The sequence below is a fragment of the Cervus canadensis genome, chromosome 1 (genome assembly GCF_019320065.1).
Source record: "Cervus canadensis isolate Bull #8, Minnesota chromosome 1, ASM1932006v1, whole genome shotgun sequence".
Lineage (NCBI taxonomy): Eukaryota > Metazoa > Chordata > Mammalia > Artiodactyla > Cervidae > Cervus > Cervus canadensis.
This window is the reverse complement of record NC_057386.1, coordinates 112116976-112132165: the sequence shown is the minus strand read 5'-3', so window position 1 is coordinate 112132165 and position 15190 is coordinate 112116976. Positions and strand designations below refer to the sequence as shown.

Sequence of the window (15190 nt, the reverse complement as noted above, 5' to 3'; positions counted from 1 at the left end):
ATGTATGGCAAAAACCACTACAATATTGTAAAGTAATTAGCCTCCAATTAAAATAAATTAACTTTTTTTAATTTTTAAAAATTAAAAAAAAAAAAATAAAGGAGATACATCCCACTTCACTCTTAACACTTCTGTGTCCCAGCCCTAAGCCTATCTTAAAAATATGGCTTAAATGAGTAAAAAATAGCTTCAAATGCTTACTTCTAAATTTAAAGTTATACATATGACTATTGTTATATTATTTCTCCATTTTTTACTGTTTTTTCAAGTCACCAAGTTGCACATGATATAAAAGGAAAGGTGAGTGACAAGGTACAAAATGGTACATTAGTCATTCATTTCCTTATATTATTATTCTTTATTCCATTAACATCAAGTTCATCTTTTTTTAATGAAGTATATTGTGCTTATTTCAGTCATTCAGTTGTGTCTGACTTTGCAACCCACTGGGCTGTAGCCCTCCAGGCTCCTCTGTCCATGGGATTTTTCAGGCAAGAATACTGGAGTGGGTCGCCTTTTCTTTCTCCAGGGATCTTTCCGCCCCAGGGATAGAACCCACGTTTCCTGTGTCTCCCCACTGGCAGGCCGATTCTTTACCAGCTGAGCCATCTTTTTAATGAAGAGGTCATTTTAATTCAAGACAGAGGAAAGATACTACATAAAACGTACTGAGAGCAAAGTCTCACTGTTGGAATCAGCTGTCAGAGCGGGTGAGTACATTTAAACAGCAAGGTTGGCTATTTTGAGATAAAAACAAGTAACAGGGAGTCAACAAATAACCTCCCCCATCCTAAGACTGTAACACGGATGCTCTGAAACTGCTGCACCAGAGCAGGAGTGAAGTGATGACACTTCTGTGATTAGACAACAAATGTTTGCAAGTTTGCATGAATCAGTATTCTTCGAGGGAAAAGATCCACAACCCTCCTCAGATGGACAACACATGGTAGAGGCCAAATCAACATCTGGTGAAAGAATAAATGAAGGGGATCCACAGCAAGTAAGAGCCAGTGCACTACCCAAAACTGCTTTCTTGGTTCTGTCTTTCACCACCTCCAAACTCCAGAATCATTCCAGGAGTGTCTTGGGTTATCTGTTGCAACAAATTTCTGTAACTGTTTTTCTGAGGAAAATATTGCACTACATAACAAAAGATCTTACCAAGATTGGAGAATCCATCCTGAAGGGCCCATAATCGAGCCCAAGGGGCAGGGACAGGCTCCTCGGGTTCTTGGTCCTCCGGAATAGAATAGAGTTCCTGCGTGGACACTGTGTCTAAGGAGCTCAGCGTGCCGGAGCTGGAGTGAGAGGACTGGCTGGACGTGCCCTGGGACTGTGAAGAGGAGCTGTGTGGCTGCGAGGAGGGGCCTTGGGACTGCGAGAAGCCGCCTTGGGACTGCGGGGAGGCGCTGCCGCGGGGCTGCTGACACTCCACATTCCTCTCCCGAGACATCACCACCTCAAAAATAAGTGTCCCACAACCCAGTGAGTCTCAACGAACAAGACTTAGAGGTCAACGATGAAGGATGGGCATATTACAACAGCCAAAACAACACAAAAAAGAAGATCCAGGACAAGCATGCTCTGCAGAAATTAAAATTCCAACTGTCTACAGCTATCACTCTTCTGAGCTGAATTTTTCATCAGATCATTTTCGCCTGATAAGTATTTTGTGTAACAGCCACAAACCACAGGGGAAAGAAACAAATAAATAATTTGAAGACTATAAATAAGTGAAAAAACAAAGATACTGAATTGGGAAGGGGGAGAGACTCATAACAGCTTACACTCATCCAATTGTTAAAAATTAGAAATGGTGGTCCCTGGTGGTCCAGTGGCTAAGACTCTGTGCTCCCAATGCAGGAGGCTCAGGTTCAATCCCTGGTCAGGAAACTAGATCCCTCAGGCCACAACTAAAAAGATCCCACAAGCTGTCACTAAGACCCGGTGCAGCCAAATTAATAAATAAATATTTTTTAAGAAAAAAGAAATAGAACCTAAAATGTATTCATTAATACAATCAACACTACACTTAAACTTCATATGTATTTTCGGAAAGCAAAGAAGGGGAAAGGTCGGGTGGCTTGGCATAGGTGACGGGCAAACAAAAATTCTACAGAAATTGGCTGCATCACCCCAGGGGTGATATTTACATAAAATGTCACTGATGCCCCTTTCAAAAACCAGCTCCTGGAGGGTAGGACCCAACGTCATTCTAGATTCCTAGACACCAAACTAAGAGCTGGGCCACTTAATGAAGCAAAACACTAAGACAGTGCTAAACAACCCCACCTAGCCCTTTGTGATGCTAATTAACTATGGGGCTCATCTTTTCAGCATCCCAAACGACCTTCAAGCACAACAGAAGGAACTATTCAGACAACAGAAGATCATAACAGAGGTTCCCACCCTTGTTTTAGAATTTAATTTGACAGTTAAACCCCAATAACAGAAACTACAGTGAAGTCAAAGTAACTTTCAAACCCTAACTTTAAATCCCTAATCTGATTTTTTTTTAAGTGCTTTCTCTCCAGATTTCCACACTCAGGCTACCCCTCAAGAAAAATATAGTAAACATGACTGACACAGATTATTGCATTTACATAGGCCTTCCAGATGCAAAAGTCCGATGAGGTTTCCTGGAAGCGCACCAGGGAGGTGCTGCCAGAGCTTCGACTTCAGGACCTGCTGCTCTGATACCACCTCAGCCGAGGTGTGACCTTCTGCGCCTTTGGAGCAAAACTCCGCCCTGAAAAGTGGCAAAAGACAGTGTGTCAAGAGGTAGCTGCTATCATCGCACCTGATAAGAAGGGTCCACCACACCAGGACTACATGGGCCTCCGCCACATATAGTGGAGAGGTCATAAGCAAACAGATCTGGAGTCAGCTAAGCCAGCTCTTCGCATGACCTTTAGGTAGATCACAGCCTCTCAGAACCCAAAAAGTAGACGGAGCTAGAAAATCAAATGAGATGCTGCTTCAACGCTCTTTCAACCCCACCCCCTCAGTAAAGCTGGATAATCGGACTTTCAGGCCCAAAGAATCTGAATGCAGGGAAAGGCCTTACAAGTGCAACACAATTTATTTTTTCTCAAATAGAGGAACTGCGTCCAAAGGAAGACTGGTGGCCCCCTCCCCTCCCTTTGCCACCCAATCCCCCACACTTCCTTGCGGACACTCTCGAAGCATCTTCCTATACAAGTCAGTGTGCTTCCAGTTCCAGCAGCGCCTATTGAGAATGGGTTCTCAAAAGGCATTTTTCAGATTGAGCCAAACTATGATAATAATTACTAACACCTTTAAAACTTCCTGCAGAGCAGCTTGGCTCTGATTCTGAAGAGCACAACTCTGTTCTTTCTTATCCTGTACTTCTGGGCCAGTTTCTCCTTGCAAGTAACAAGGGAAGTGAAATACACCTCGAAGTTTGTCTACAAAGGAGGAAGAGAGTCGCCCACGCATTCTTCTTTCCCCCCGCTTCCCGAGCTCATACACAGGACAATATGGAGGCTCTGGAGATTCAGCTTGCAATAAGACCCTGAGTACAGGATTCGAACCCCTAAATACCCAAAAGAAGCTCCCCACGATGACTCACCGCGTGAGCCCCTCTAGAAGAGTACAAGCCAGAGCAGCCGCAGCCAGCGGAGTGGCGCTAAACCCGCAGATACAAACTCCACCCTCCACCAATCAAAACACCCCTCCGCTCCCGCCGGACCAATGAGAAGCAGCAGATGTGGCCGCCCGCAACCTCAATGCTTTCTGGGAGTTGTAGTTTAAGTTGCAGAGCGGGACTCAGAATCCAGGTTTCCCCCGGGTGGTCCCGCCCCCTGCCCAGTTCCCCAGCCAATCACTAGCACGAGTCTGGTCAGCCTCAGGTGACCTCGGCGAGGCAGGCCGCCGGCCCGATGTGGGGCGGAAGGACCGGGGCCATGCTCCGCGCGTCGGGGTGGTGGCCGACAGGGGTGCTCGGGAGAAGACTGCTAAACTGCAATGCTGCTTCGCTGGCAGGAAGCAGCTCCCCACGATGTTGGAACTGCGGCGGCCTAGGGGGCCCACCGCGGGGGGACCGGTTCTTCTGCCCTCAGTGCCGGGCGCTGCAGCCACCTGACCCGACTCGAGACTACTTCAGCCTCATGGACTGGTATGGAGGCCGTTTCCTGAAACGCGTCTGGACGTGCGAGAGGGGAGGGCGGGTCGGGCTAGGGGAGGAGGAAGGCTGGACCAGTCACACAGGTTGGCGGGGCCCTGGAGGACCGGGCTGGGGGTGGAGCCTGGTCGAGAAGGGTGCGTGGGATGTGTGTGGGGAGGAAATTAAGGGGCTGGCCTGAGCGACTTAGGGGGATGAAGACGAGAGTGAGTCTTGGAGTGGAGAAGCGGGGAGTGGTTAGGGGAATCTGAAGTTTGAGGGCAGCAATGGAGGGAGGCTTGAGGGGCGGGTTCTGAGACAAGGCCAAGTTGAGAGGCGGGGCTTTGAGGGGAGGGTACTTGCGCGGCCCTAGGGCTTCCCTGATAGCTCTGTTGGTAAAGAATCTGCCTGCAGTGCAGGAGACCCCGGTTCAATTCCTGGGTCGGGAAGGTCTGCTGGAGAAGGGATAGGATCCTATCCCAAGTATGCTTATACTTGGGTTTCCCTGTTGGCTCAGCTGATAAAGAATCCTCCTGCAATGCAGGAAACCAAGGTTCCACCCCCTGGGTTGGGAAGATTCATTAATTACGGGCTTCCCTTGTGGCTCAGCTGGTAAAGAATCCGCCTGCAGTGCGGGAGACCTAGGTTGGATCCCTGGGTTAGGAAGATCCCCTGGGGAAGGAAAAGGCTACCCACTCCAGTATTCTGGCCTAGAGAATGCCATGGACTGTATAGTCCATGGGGTCGCAATAGTTGGACACGACTGAGCGACTTTCACTTTTACTTTGGAGCATAGAAGCTTGAAGTTCAGAATGTTTAAAGTTGGCTTGAGATTTTTAAGAAAGAAGTACAGAAGTGATATCCAAAATACGAGAGTAAGAGCATGGAAAAACTTAAGGCTGTGGGCAGAGTCTAAGGGAAAAGTGAGAACTGGAGGGTCTGAGAAATAAGTGTTTTTCCTGTTTGTCGCGACCGCGAAAGGTCGAGGAGTTTGGAGAGGTGAGAAATTTGGGCGAAGCTCAAGAGATAAGGCAGGCTCTGGGAATAAAAAGCGAAGGGGATTCGTTTAAAATAAAGTGAGAGGCAGAAATGAAGGGACCTGGGCCTTGGAAAAATAGAGTATGATTCTGGAATGCCCCTTAACTCTGGGCTCTGGCCCCACCAGTCACTGAGCACTTAGGAAGGGCTGCAGTGACACTACCCTGTAAGTTGTTCAAGCATGCCAATCTTGTTCTAACTTCAAGGTCTCTGCGTGTTCCCTGTGCCTGAATGCATCTTTCCTCTGATCTCTGATTACTCCTCATCATCATTTAGGTCTCAGCTCAAATGTCATCTCTTTGTCCACTACATCTACCATTCTCTGACCCTATTCTGTTTTCCTTTGCGGTACCTACTACTTTCTAGAATAGCTCTTGTCTACATGTTTATTGTGTCCCCCCTGAGAAGAGGAACCAGGCCCATAGTATATATATATATCTATAAATATCTGATGTATGAGTTTCATCTCCTGATTTCCTTCCAGTAACCGCTCCTTCAGAGTTGACACTGTGAAGCTCCAACATAGATACCAGCAACTACAGCGCCTTGTCCACCCAGATTTCTTCAGCCAGAGGTCTCAGGTGAGCCTGTTGGCCACCCCTAATCATTCCCTGGGTGGGGAAGCTCCCCTCGAGGAGGGCATGGCAACCCACTCCAGTATGCTTCCCTGGAAAATCCCAGGGACAGAGGAGCCTGGTGGGCAACAGTCCATAGGGTTGTAGAGAGTCAGACATGACTGCAGTAAGTTAGCACAACAGACATAGCACAATCATACCCAAACACATATGCACCCTGGGTGCCATGGCCTGTGGTTATGAGATTACCAGGGACAAAACTGGACAACCAGCTTTGCCCTGGGGCAGCCTGATTACAACCAACCAGGCCCTGGATCAATCCTACACTCAGAGCTTTTACTTTACTTCCTAGCAGAATTAAAACCCGTCGTCTGAAAATTAAAACAGTTTATCCCACACCAGTTCTCCTTCCTTATGTGCCTGCCCATCAGTGTTTTATGAAACAGTTTGTGATGTAAGATGGCTGATTTGTGTGGTAATATGACTATCTTCATTTCCACTTACAGAATGAAAAGGACTTCTCAGAGAAGCATTCGACCCTTGTCAATGAGGCCTATAAGACCCTTCTGGCCCCCCTGAGTAGGGGACTATACCTTGTAAGGTGATTTTCCAACCCTTCTATCATGACTGCCTGATCCCATTGCTCTGAGGGACAGCTGTTCCCCTGTATTCAACAGAAGAGTGCTTGAGATCTTAGCTAGTCTAGGGACCCATAATTAACCTCAAAAATACTACATGCAAAAAAAAAAAAACTACATGAGTATAGTTTTCTGAGTATCTCTATAAACTTGCCCAATTGCCTTTTTTTTTTTTTTTACCATTTGCTATAAATTTAAAGAATTAGACTGTACTGGCTTTTAGGAAAGAGTAATTTTTGTTTTGTTGCTAGTAGAGAAGTGAGCACCTTAGAGTTTTAGGATTTAATAGAATCTTTACAGATACATAGTTCAACCTCCCAAGTGGAAGAATGACTCCCCTAGGGTCACATAGTTCCAGGTAGGAGAGTTCCAATACTCCTATCTCAGTCCCTGTTTCATCACTGGGACACTTCAGGTTTTCTCTGTGAGTGACATTTTGTTCTAAAGGGTGAGAAGGATTTATGGTGAGTAGGATTTATGACTCTAGCCATAATTTCTTGAATTAATTTTCCCTGCTTTATGCCCCAATAGCTAAAGCTCCATGGAGTAGAGATTCCCGAAGGGACAGACTATGAGATGGATAGTCAATTCCTCACGGAAATAATGGAAATCAATGAAAAACTTGCAGAAGCTCAAGGTGAAACTGCCATGAAAGAGATTGAATCTATTGTCAGAGGTAAAAGATAAAATAGTACCAAATATATTATATTGCTATTTTGAGTACACATAGAGTCTAAGTCACTCAGTCATGTCTGACTCTTTGCGACCTGATGGACTGTAGCCCACCAGGCTCCTCCGTCCATGGGATTTTCCAGGCAAGAATACCGGAGTGGGTTGCCATTTCCTCCTCCAGGGGATCTTCCCGATCCAGGGATAGAAGCCAGGTCTCCCACATTGCAGGCAGATACTTCAACATCTGAGCCACCAGGTAAGCCCAAAGGCAGGTTCTTAACCTCTGGACCACCAGGAAAATGCCCGTATATGTAGAGGTTAAGTGAAAAATGTATATAAAGACGACGCATTGGTCTTCATAGTGCTTCGGGGAATTTTTTTTTCTTGATCATACTGAAACCCATTTTGTTAGACCTGCAAAATCCCTAATTCTCTGGAAAGCAGGCTTAAACTAAGAATGTAATAGTATTGTGTAGACCACAGTGCTCTTTCCCACCCATGACATCATTTGGATGATATTATTATCTCTGCCAAGAAAAATAGGCCTCAGAAGTTCATGGGAATACCCAAAGTCACTCAGCAGATGTAGCAGAGCAAAGAAAGAAACCTTGCTCTTATGATCCCATATTGCTTTACTTTCACTTTATTCCATAGAGGGTCAGTCAGGGTTCTCCAGAGAAACAGAATCAATAGTGTGTGTGTGTGTGTGTGTGTGTGTGTGTGTAGAGAGAAACTTATTTTAAGGAATGGCTCATGTGATTGTAGGAGCTAGCAAATCCAAACTATATCAGATAGACCAGCAGGCTGGAAGCTCAGGCAGGACTTCTATGTTAGTCATGAGGAAGAATTCCCTCTTCAGGAAAACTCAGTTTTTGCTCACTGTCTTCAACTGATTAGATGAGGCCCACCTGTGTTATTAAAGATAATCTCCTTAAGGTCAACTGGCTGTAAATGTTAATCATGTATACAGAAAACCTTCACAGCAGCATTTAGACTAGTGTTTGACCAGACAACTGAGCACTGCAGCCTAAACAAGTTGGCACGTATAGTTAACCATGCCAAGTAGAAAAGGCTCCAGGTTTCTCACTCAAATTGTATGCAGGACAAACTTTCACAAATGTTTATGGTGTGCCTACTATGTATCAGGCACTGTGCAGGATGCTGAGAATCCAGCAGTGAACAGAGGGACATGACCTGGGCCTTCATGGAGTTTATATGTTCCAATTCAGCGTGTCCCACATGGAAGTCATGAGTGTCCATCCTCCGTCCCCCAAAATCAACCTGATCCTCTGCGGATATTCCCTTTCTAAGTAGATGACCCTCTGCAGTTACTCAAGTCCAAAACACTGAGTAAGCGTTCTTCACAACTTACTCCCCCTCCCCCCCATAGACAGTCTGTCACCAAGTCTAGAAAAACTGACCTTCTTACTGTGTCTCAAATCCATCCATCCATTTTCACTGCCACCACCCTGTCCCAAGCTACCATTCTCTCCCATCTGGACGACTGGAGTAACTCCGACCAGTCCATCTCTACCTTCAATCTGATATATTCCTATACTATCACGTGTGTTATCTTTCTGAAACCCAAATCTAATCATAGCACCCTTGGCCTTGCTTAAAAACTTGAAGTGGGTCCCTTGGCTCCCCATCACTTTCAGGTTAAAGAGACCTGGATAGCTGGGCCTCTGCTTCCTCCTGTTTGCTCCTTCCAGTCCAGCCATGCAGGCTGCTTCCAGTTCTTCCTCTGTACTTTCCACCTTCCTGCCCAGGGCATTTGTAGGTACTGTTGCTTCTGCCCAAAATCCCCTTCTCCTCCACCCCATCTACTAACTCTTCCTCCTTCAGATCTGGGGGCAGTCCCCACTTCCTCAGGAAATCCTCAGAGAACCTCTATGTCTTTTAGCCGAGAGTACCCCTCTTTTGTAGGACTAATAATAGTTATAACCTTATTGTTCTGTGTGAGATTATCGGCCCCATATCAGCCTCCCCCATTAGACCAGAAGTTCTGCGGAGGCAGAAATTGTGTCTGTTTTTTGCTTCTCTCACATCCTCAGCACACGTAACAGTACTTGGAGTGTAACAAGGACTCAGTAAATATCAAGTGAGTGAATAAAAAATAACAAACAAGTTAAAAGCAGTAAAATAGAAGTTGTGGTGGGGGAACTGTCCGGTGGGGGTGTATCAGCACTAGAGATGGGTGGTGTTGGAAAAAGAGAAGCTTGTCATTTGCAGTCAGAAGACCCAGCTACATGGATTTGGCAGGCAGAGGATCATGAAGCTCTGGGTGATGTGGACTTGGGTTCAGTCCCAACACTGCCACCGACTTTTTGTGTGACCTTGAGCAAAGTGCCTTCACCCCCTCTGAGACTCAGTTTCCTCATCTGTAAAATGGAGACAATATTAGTACCCATTGTTGCAAGTATTAAATAAGTTAAAAACACCCTGATACTGGAAGAGATTGAGGGCAGGTGGAGAACGGGGCAACAGAGGATAAGATGGTATGATGGCATCACCAACTCAATGGACATGAATTTGAGCAAACTCCAGGAGATCGTGAAGGACAGGGAAGCTTGGCATGCTACAGTCCATAAGGTCGCAAAGAGTCAGACACAACTTAGAAACTGGACAACAAAGTGTGTAAAACATTTGATACAGAGCCTGGTTCATAGTAAGTGTTCAGTCAGTGGTGGGGGTTATTTTAGCTCTGTAGTTAATGTCTGGCTTTAAGCAGATCACTGATCTTCATTTAGAGTAATTCCTAAATTTCCTTCCCTTACCTGCTAATAAGGCCCAGTTAAAGTGAACGTTCAAGGGCATGAGCTAGATGGTTTTGGGGTCAGGACTTCAGAGCCTCCAGACTCCTAATCCAGGGTTCTTTCTTGTCGACACCACATTGCTACCAGAAAAGTGAGTTTTCTAGCCACTGAACTAGGAGTCAGGTGACTTGGGGTCTGTTCCGAGCTCTTCCACTCAGCCATGTAACCACAGTACATTTTCCCAATACCTGTCGTTGCCTATGATGGGGATATAATATATTTAAAAGTGCTTTGAAAGCAGGTACCCCCATAAATCATTAATACTGTCTGTAACTGGGAAATGCACTTATAAAACTCCTCATTTCCTAATGAGGAAACAATGCAAGCGTGAGAGAGTGCTCCTTTACTTCATCTGGCATCTTCTCTCTTCAGGTACGTTCTAAGTGCTAAGTCGCGTCAGTCGTGTCCAACTCTTTGCGACCCCATGAACCATTGCCCACAAGGCTCCTCTGTCCATGGGATTCTCCAGGCAAGAATACTGGAATGGGTTACCATTTCCTTCTCCAGGGGATCTTCCCGACCCAGGGATTGAACCCGCGTCTCTTACATCTCCTGCCCTGACAGGAGAGTTACCACTAGCACTACCTGGGAAGGAGAGGCTGTAGGATTTGCTAGTGGTTGCCTGATTCTGTAACACCCTGCTGATAGGTGAGCCCAGCTTGTTGATTTTTCTCCTAGCTGAAACCTGGAAGACTCAGAGTGCTTGGTGGAGATAAGATATTTCCTTGTCCTTTTTTCCTTTTTAATGCTTCTGTAGCCATTTTATGAACTTTGGTGATTGCCCCTCAGACACTGCGTGGGTAGGAAAACAGTGTAACTGGGGTCAGCCAGAGCTGCAGGGAACAGGAGCTGCCACTGCGCACGTGTAGAGACAGAGGTCATGAGGCCTCACCCTTGAATCCAAGCTCCCTGCTGTGCTGTATTCACAACAAGATGACAGAGGGTTGTCTTCATATTATCAGTCTACTTAAATAGAAAAATTAAGATCTTGGTTTTCTTCTTTCAGCTAAACAGAAAGAACTGGCTGACGATGTGAGCAGAGCTTTTGAAAGAGGTACTCCCTTCATTTCATAACTTTCTTAAATATGGAAAGAAATACTAAGCACTGAGATATAACCATTCATTCAATAAGTAGCTATTATATGCCCATCCTATGACAGGTATGTGGGGAGCGATAAAATAGAGATGAGCCTACATTTCTGCCTTCAAGGATTCACAGTCTTGCTGGAGAATCCAGGTGTGTCCCATGCCAGTAAATGTCCACTGAAGACTAGATGAGAGAAAATGCTCCCATTCCCCTTTGGCAAGTAGGAGAAGATAAGGTGAGGGATGTGGGCTGAAGCCAACCCAGACCGACCTGAGGGCAAGGCTGCACACTCGACATTTGGCAGAGCCCCATCTTCTGCAGAGCCCAGAAGGAGAAGCCCATGGCACAACTGTGCTAAATCATAAATATGGAGTCCTCACTGCTCCTAGCTCTCAGGCTGAAGAGACTAGATCTGTTTCTAGCTATTTTTAAGCAAGAACAGCCCATTCCCTCTATCCCTGTCTTGTGCCAACCCTTAAATAAGACAATAATATCCCTTTGGCCTAGGGATCATTCCACTGCAGGAAGGAGAAAGGAACTCATACTAACCCAGATAAAAGGAGGTTATTCTAAGGAGTTAGGGCCACCTCTCAGAATCCAAAGTCCCAGAGATGAGTCCATGCAGTGTGATGAGAGCTGTTGCAGAGCAGGACCTGGAAAGTAGAAGCAGTCTGGAACCGAGGCTGCGGTCCTGAATGTGGTGGCCTGTTGCTCCATTCCATCCTTCTCCCCCTGCACCAGGTGCTTCCACATTCCTTATCAGGCTTCGACCACCGTATATGACAGGGGGAGAACTCTTCAAACGCAACTTAGGAACTTCCCCGGTGGCCCAGTGGCAAAGAATCTGCCTGCCAATGCAGGGGACACGGGTTCGATCCCTGGTCTGGGACGGTCCCACAGGCCACGGAGCAACGAAGCCCATGCATCACAGCTCCTGAGCCTGTGCCCTCGAGCCCCTGCTCCGCAGCAGAGGAGCCACAGCAATGAGATGGCCAAGCAGCACAGACAGAGTAGCTCCCGCTCGCCACAGCTAGAGTAAGGCCCGTGCAGCAACAAAGACTCAGCAGAACCAAAATTTAATTAATCTAAAAAAACGAAAAACACAACTTAATTATACTGGGGATCATCCTGAAAAAGAATCAGCTTCTCATTTAAAGTCTGAATCCTGTGAACAAGCATGCTTTTGCTCCTTTTGGGTGTAAGTCCTCTGTCCCCGAGAGCAATCCAGGGTGTTCCATCTCCCTCTCTCAGATCTACTGAGTAACTGATCAGCCTTCCAGAGCCCGGCGCTCAGCTTTGATCCAGCTGCCTTGGGTGTTAGAGTGATTTTATTCTTGCTTGAAGTGAAGCCTCTCACATTAATCTTTCTCTTTATTTCAGACAATTTTGAAAAAGCCAAGGAACTCTTAACAAAGATGAGATACTTTTCAAACATTGAAGAAAAGATTAAGTTAAAGAAGATTCCCCTCTAATGGTTGCTAATTTTAAAGTTTCAAAAAATAAAGTTCTTACCTATTTCTCTTCTGGCCTCTGCTCTCTGAGAACAGAGGTGCTTCAACCGCTTTGCCCGTCTTAACTAAACTGTGGCTCAGGCACTATCGGGCAGCAGAGTTAGTCATGTCAGCAGAAGCTCAGCCTAGCCAGGGTTTGAGTGGTCGGCTCTTCACGGGGTCCTTGATATACGATATCCCCCAGCGAGGCTGGTGGATGCAGAGATGGAAACAGGGCCAACTTGAGGCCCTCGAGAGGACGGGACTTTTTCCTGAAAAGGCCAGTAGTAAATATTTTAGATTTTGTGGGCCTCCTCCTCTGTTGCACCTGCTCAACTCTGCCCTGGTAGCATGTGCATGCTCCATGCATACTAAGCTGCTTCAGTCGTGTCCAACTCTTTGTGACCCTATGGACTGTAGCCCACCAGGCTCCTCTGTCCATGGGGATTCTCCAGGCAAGAATAGTGAAGTGGGTTGCCATGCCCTCCTCCAGAGGATCTTCCCAATCCAGGGATCGAACCCACGTCTGTTACATCTCCTGTATTGGCAGGCAGGTTCTTTACCACTAGCACCACCCGGGAAGCCCTTATAGCGTATTATTTACTAAGCAGGCAGTGGGTTAGATTTGACAGGGGTTTACGACCCTCTGCTCTAGAACCACATCTTCCTTCCAAAGGCATGACCTTCACAAATAGTCTTGTTAGTATGTCTTTCAGGGAATTCCATTTTGGAACCATGCAAACTGTCTAAGGGTCTCTTTGGCCCACACTTAAATAAGTGCATTTTATCTACGTGAAATACAGGTCACAGTACCAAGAATTAGCCTGGTATGAAGCATCCAGCGCATTTTCAGCTCCACCTTGGTGGAGCAGAGCATTTTTAATCTATTCCTGGACAGCTGCTCTCCTGTCACCCGAAGCAGCTTCTTTCCCCTTTTCGATCTTTGGAAATTCAATTTAAAGTTCTTGATTCATTTCCAGAAGAAAAAAAAAAATTTTTTTTTAAGTCTCTGGATCAAGGAAGATTAAAATAGAAAATTCTGAGAAGCAGCATTCAGACTCTTAGAACTGCTTGTTTATAAATGAAAAAATTCAGGGTTCTGAACCAAGAGAGCTTAAAACTGCAGCTCCTAGAACTTTCCTGGTGGTCCAGTGGCTAAGACTCTGTGCCCTCAAGTCAGGAGGCCCAGGATCAAGCCCAGTCAGGGAACTGATCCCACATGCTGCAACTAAAGATCCTGCATGGTAGGACCTGCCACAGCCAAATAAATAAAAAAAAATTTTTTTAAAGATAAACTGGAGTTCTTTTGCATCTTCCCTCATCACTGTGTTAAGAATTTATAGCTTGTGAATCCAGTTACACTCAGTTAACGTTTCAGGATTTATGGACCTTTCTAAAGGCAAATGAACCACAGCAGCTGTCTGGCTTAATGGTATTTAGGAATATCAGTGCAATCTCCAAGCCCCTCATAATTTACAAGAAGAATGAGTTACTTGTCTGAACATGCACAGGAAGTCCTTTAAGTAAATAATTACAAAGCAAGCAAAATGTCCTGATTAGATTGGGTGCTTCTGCTAAGAAGGAAACGAAATGAGTATTTGAAATATGCCTGTAGACAATTTTCCATCCTTCCTCAGAACAAAGATCCAGACTGAAACTATCCTACCACAAAAAGAAATCAGATCAATGAATTTGCTTCGAACGACATTTTTGGCGGCACTTCAAAGAAACTTCTCCTTACCTATTGCCATTGGCTGGAAAGGCCACTGTGCCTCCCAGCAAACCATTTCTGATCAGGGGAATAGATAGAAAAGACTATTTCTGGGATTTCCTTGGTGGTCCAGGGGTCAGGACTGTGCCTCCAATGCAGGTGGCCCAAGCTCGATTTCCAGTTAGGAAACCATCCCGCATGCCGAAACCACAAGTTGCTTACCACAACCAAATATTCTGAATGCTGCAACTAAAAGGGCCCGCATGTTGCAACTAAGATCTGGGTGCAGCCAGGTAAGCAGTTTTTTAAAAAAGAAAAGACTTTATTTCTGAGACATGGTTTCCCCTCTCTTCCAAATTCTTTCCCTTTTAACCTAAACTCCAAGTATAGCTGAACTTCTCAATCCAGAAGCCTGATCAAGTGTTTCCTGACAAAGCCCTCTAGGGAGATGCTTCTAGACCTCTGAAAGCTTAGCAGTCCTACTTGGGTTAACGTTTCTGACTAAGGGAAGGAAATTAAGCACCTACCTCCCAACCCCACATGGTTCCTAATATAATGGTAGAACAAGTCAAGGGGTTGAGTAATTTGTGACTGTTTGTCCTGGTGTCAGACAAACCTGGTGTTGTGGACAGAACGTGGCTCCCCAAAATTCGTATGTTGAAGCCCTTCTTCCACTGTGGCTGTCTTTGGAGATGGTGCCTCTAGGGAAGTAATTAAGGATAAATGAGGTTGTAAAGGCGAAGGCCTGATCTGACAGGATGAGTGTTCTTACAAGAAAAGACACCAGAGAGCTCCCTTGCTCAGTCTGTTCACAGTCATGCACCGGGAAAGGCCCCGACAGAAAGCCGGGGAGACGCCCACTGTCCATAAACCAGGAGGAGACTTTTCACTGGATACTGAAACTGGCCCTGATGGCAACCTTGATCTTGGACTTCCAGCCTCCAGGCCATGAGAAAATTAACTTCTGTTGTTTAAGACACCCAGTCTGTGGTATTTCGTTACAGCAGCCTGAGTGGATTATTAATAATACACCTGGTTTT

The 15190-nt window shown here is 45.9% G+C and overlaps 2 protein-coding genes across 6 annotated transcripts in view; one reads left to right on the top strand and one right to left on the bottom strand.

Moving 5' to 3' along the window:
- The window catches only part of CHEK2 (checkpoint kinase 2), a 35682-nt gene extending 31828 nt beyond the window's left edge, over positions 1–3854 (bottom strand). For 2 of the 3 annotated variants that reach the window (XM_043437652.1, XM_043437672.1), the window contains exons 1-3: positions 3593–3854; positions 2604–2749; positions 1162–1459 (exon numbers count right to left, since the gene is read on the bottom strand). In XM_043437652.1, the coding sequence (XP_043293587.1) occupies positions 1162–1453 (292 nt within the window). In that variant the 5' untranslated portion in view covers positions 1454–1459; positions 2604–2749; positions 3593–3854. Of the gene's footprint in view, positions 1–1161; positions 1460–2587; positions 2750–3592 lie in introns of all 3 variants that reach the window. The other variant, XM_043437662.1, reaches the window with a different exon arrangement.
- HSCB (HscB mitochondrial iron-sulfur cluster cochaperone) lies at positions 3848–12466 on the top strand. Of its 3 annotated transcripts, XM_043437724.1 has the most exons (6): positions 3848–4138; positions 5646–5742; positions 6243–6332; positions 6906–7050; positions 10869–10916; positions 12330–12466. In XM_043437724.1, exons 1-6 carry the CDS (start codon positions 3903–3905, stop codon positions 12419–12421), a joined length of 708 nt encoding a protein of 235 aa, XP_043293659.1. In that variant the 5' UTR covers positions 3848–3902; the 3' UTR covers positions 12422–12466. The 3 variants fall into 3 exon arrangements, with proteins under 3 accessions (XP_043293659.1, XP_043293668.1, XP_043293676.1); XM_043437733.1 differs by lacking the exons at positions 10869–10916; positions 12330–12466 and having other exon boundaries at positions 3849–4138; positions 6243–6337; XM_043437741.1 differs by lacking the exons at positions 3848–4138; positions 5646–5742 and having other exon boundaries at positions 6243–6337.
- The last annotated feature ends 2724 nt before the right edge of the window (positions 12467–15190 follow it).

Excerpts from the sequence above, each read along its gene's own strand:
- HSCB (XM_043437724.1), top strand. The coding sequence starts at position 3,903 with ATGTGGGGCGGAAGGACCGGGGCCATGCTCCGCGCGTCGGGGTGGTGG. Across the intron at positions 4,139-5,645 it reads TACTTCAGCCTCATGGACTG|TAACCGCTCCTTCAGAGTTG; the intron begins GTATGGAGGCCG and ends ATTTCCTTCCAG. Across the intron at positions 5,743-6,242 it reads TCTTCAGCCAGAGGTCTCAG|AATGAAAAGGACTTCTCAGA; the intron begins GTGAGCCTGTTG and ends TTCCACTTACAG.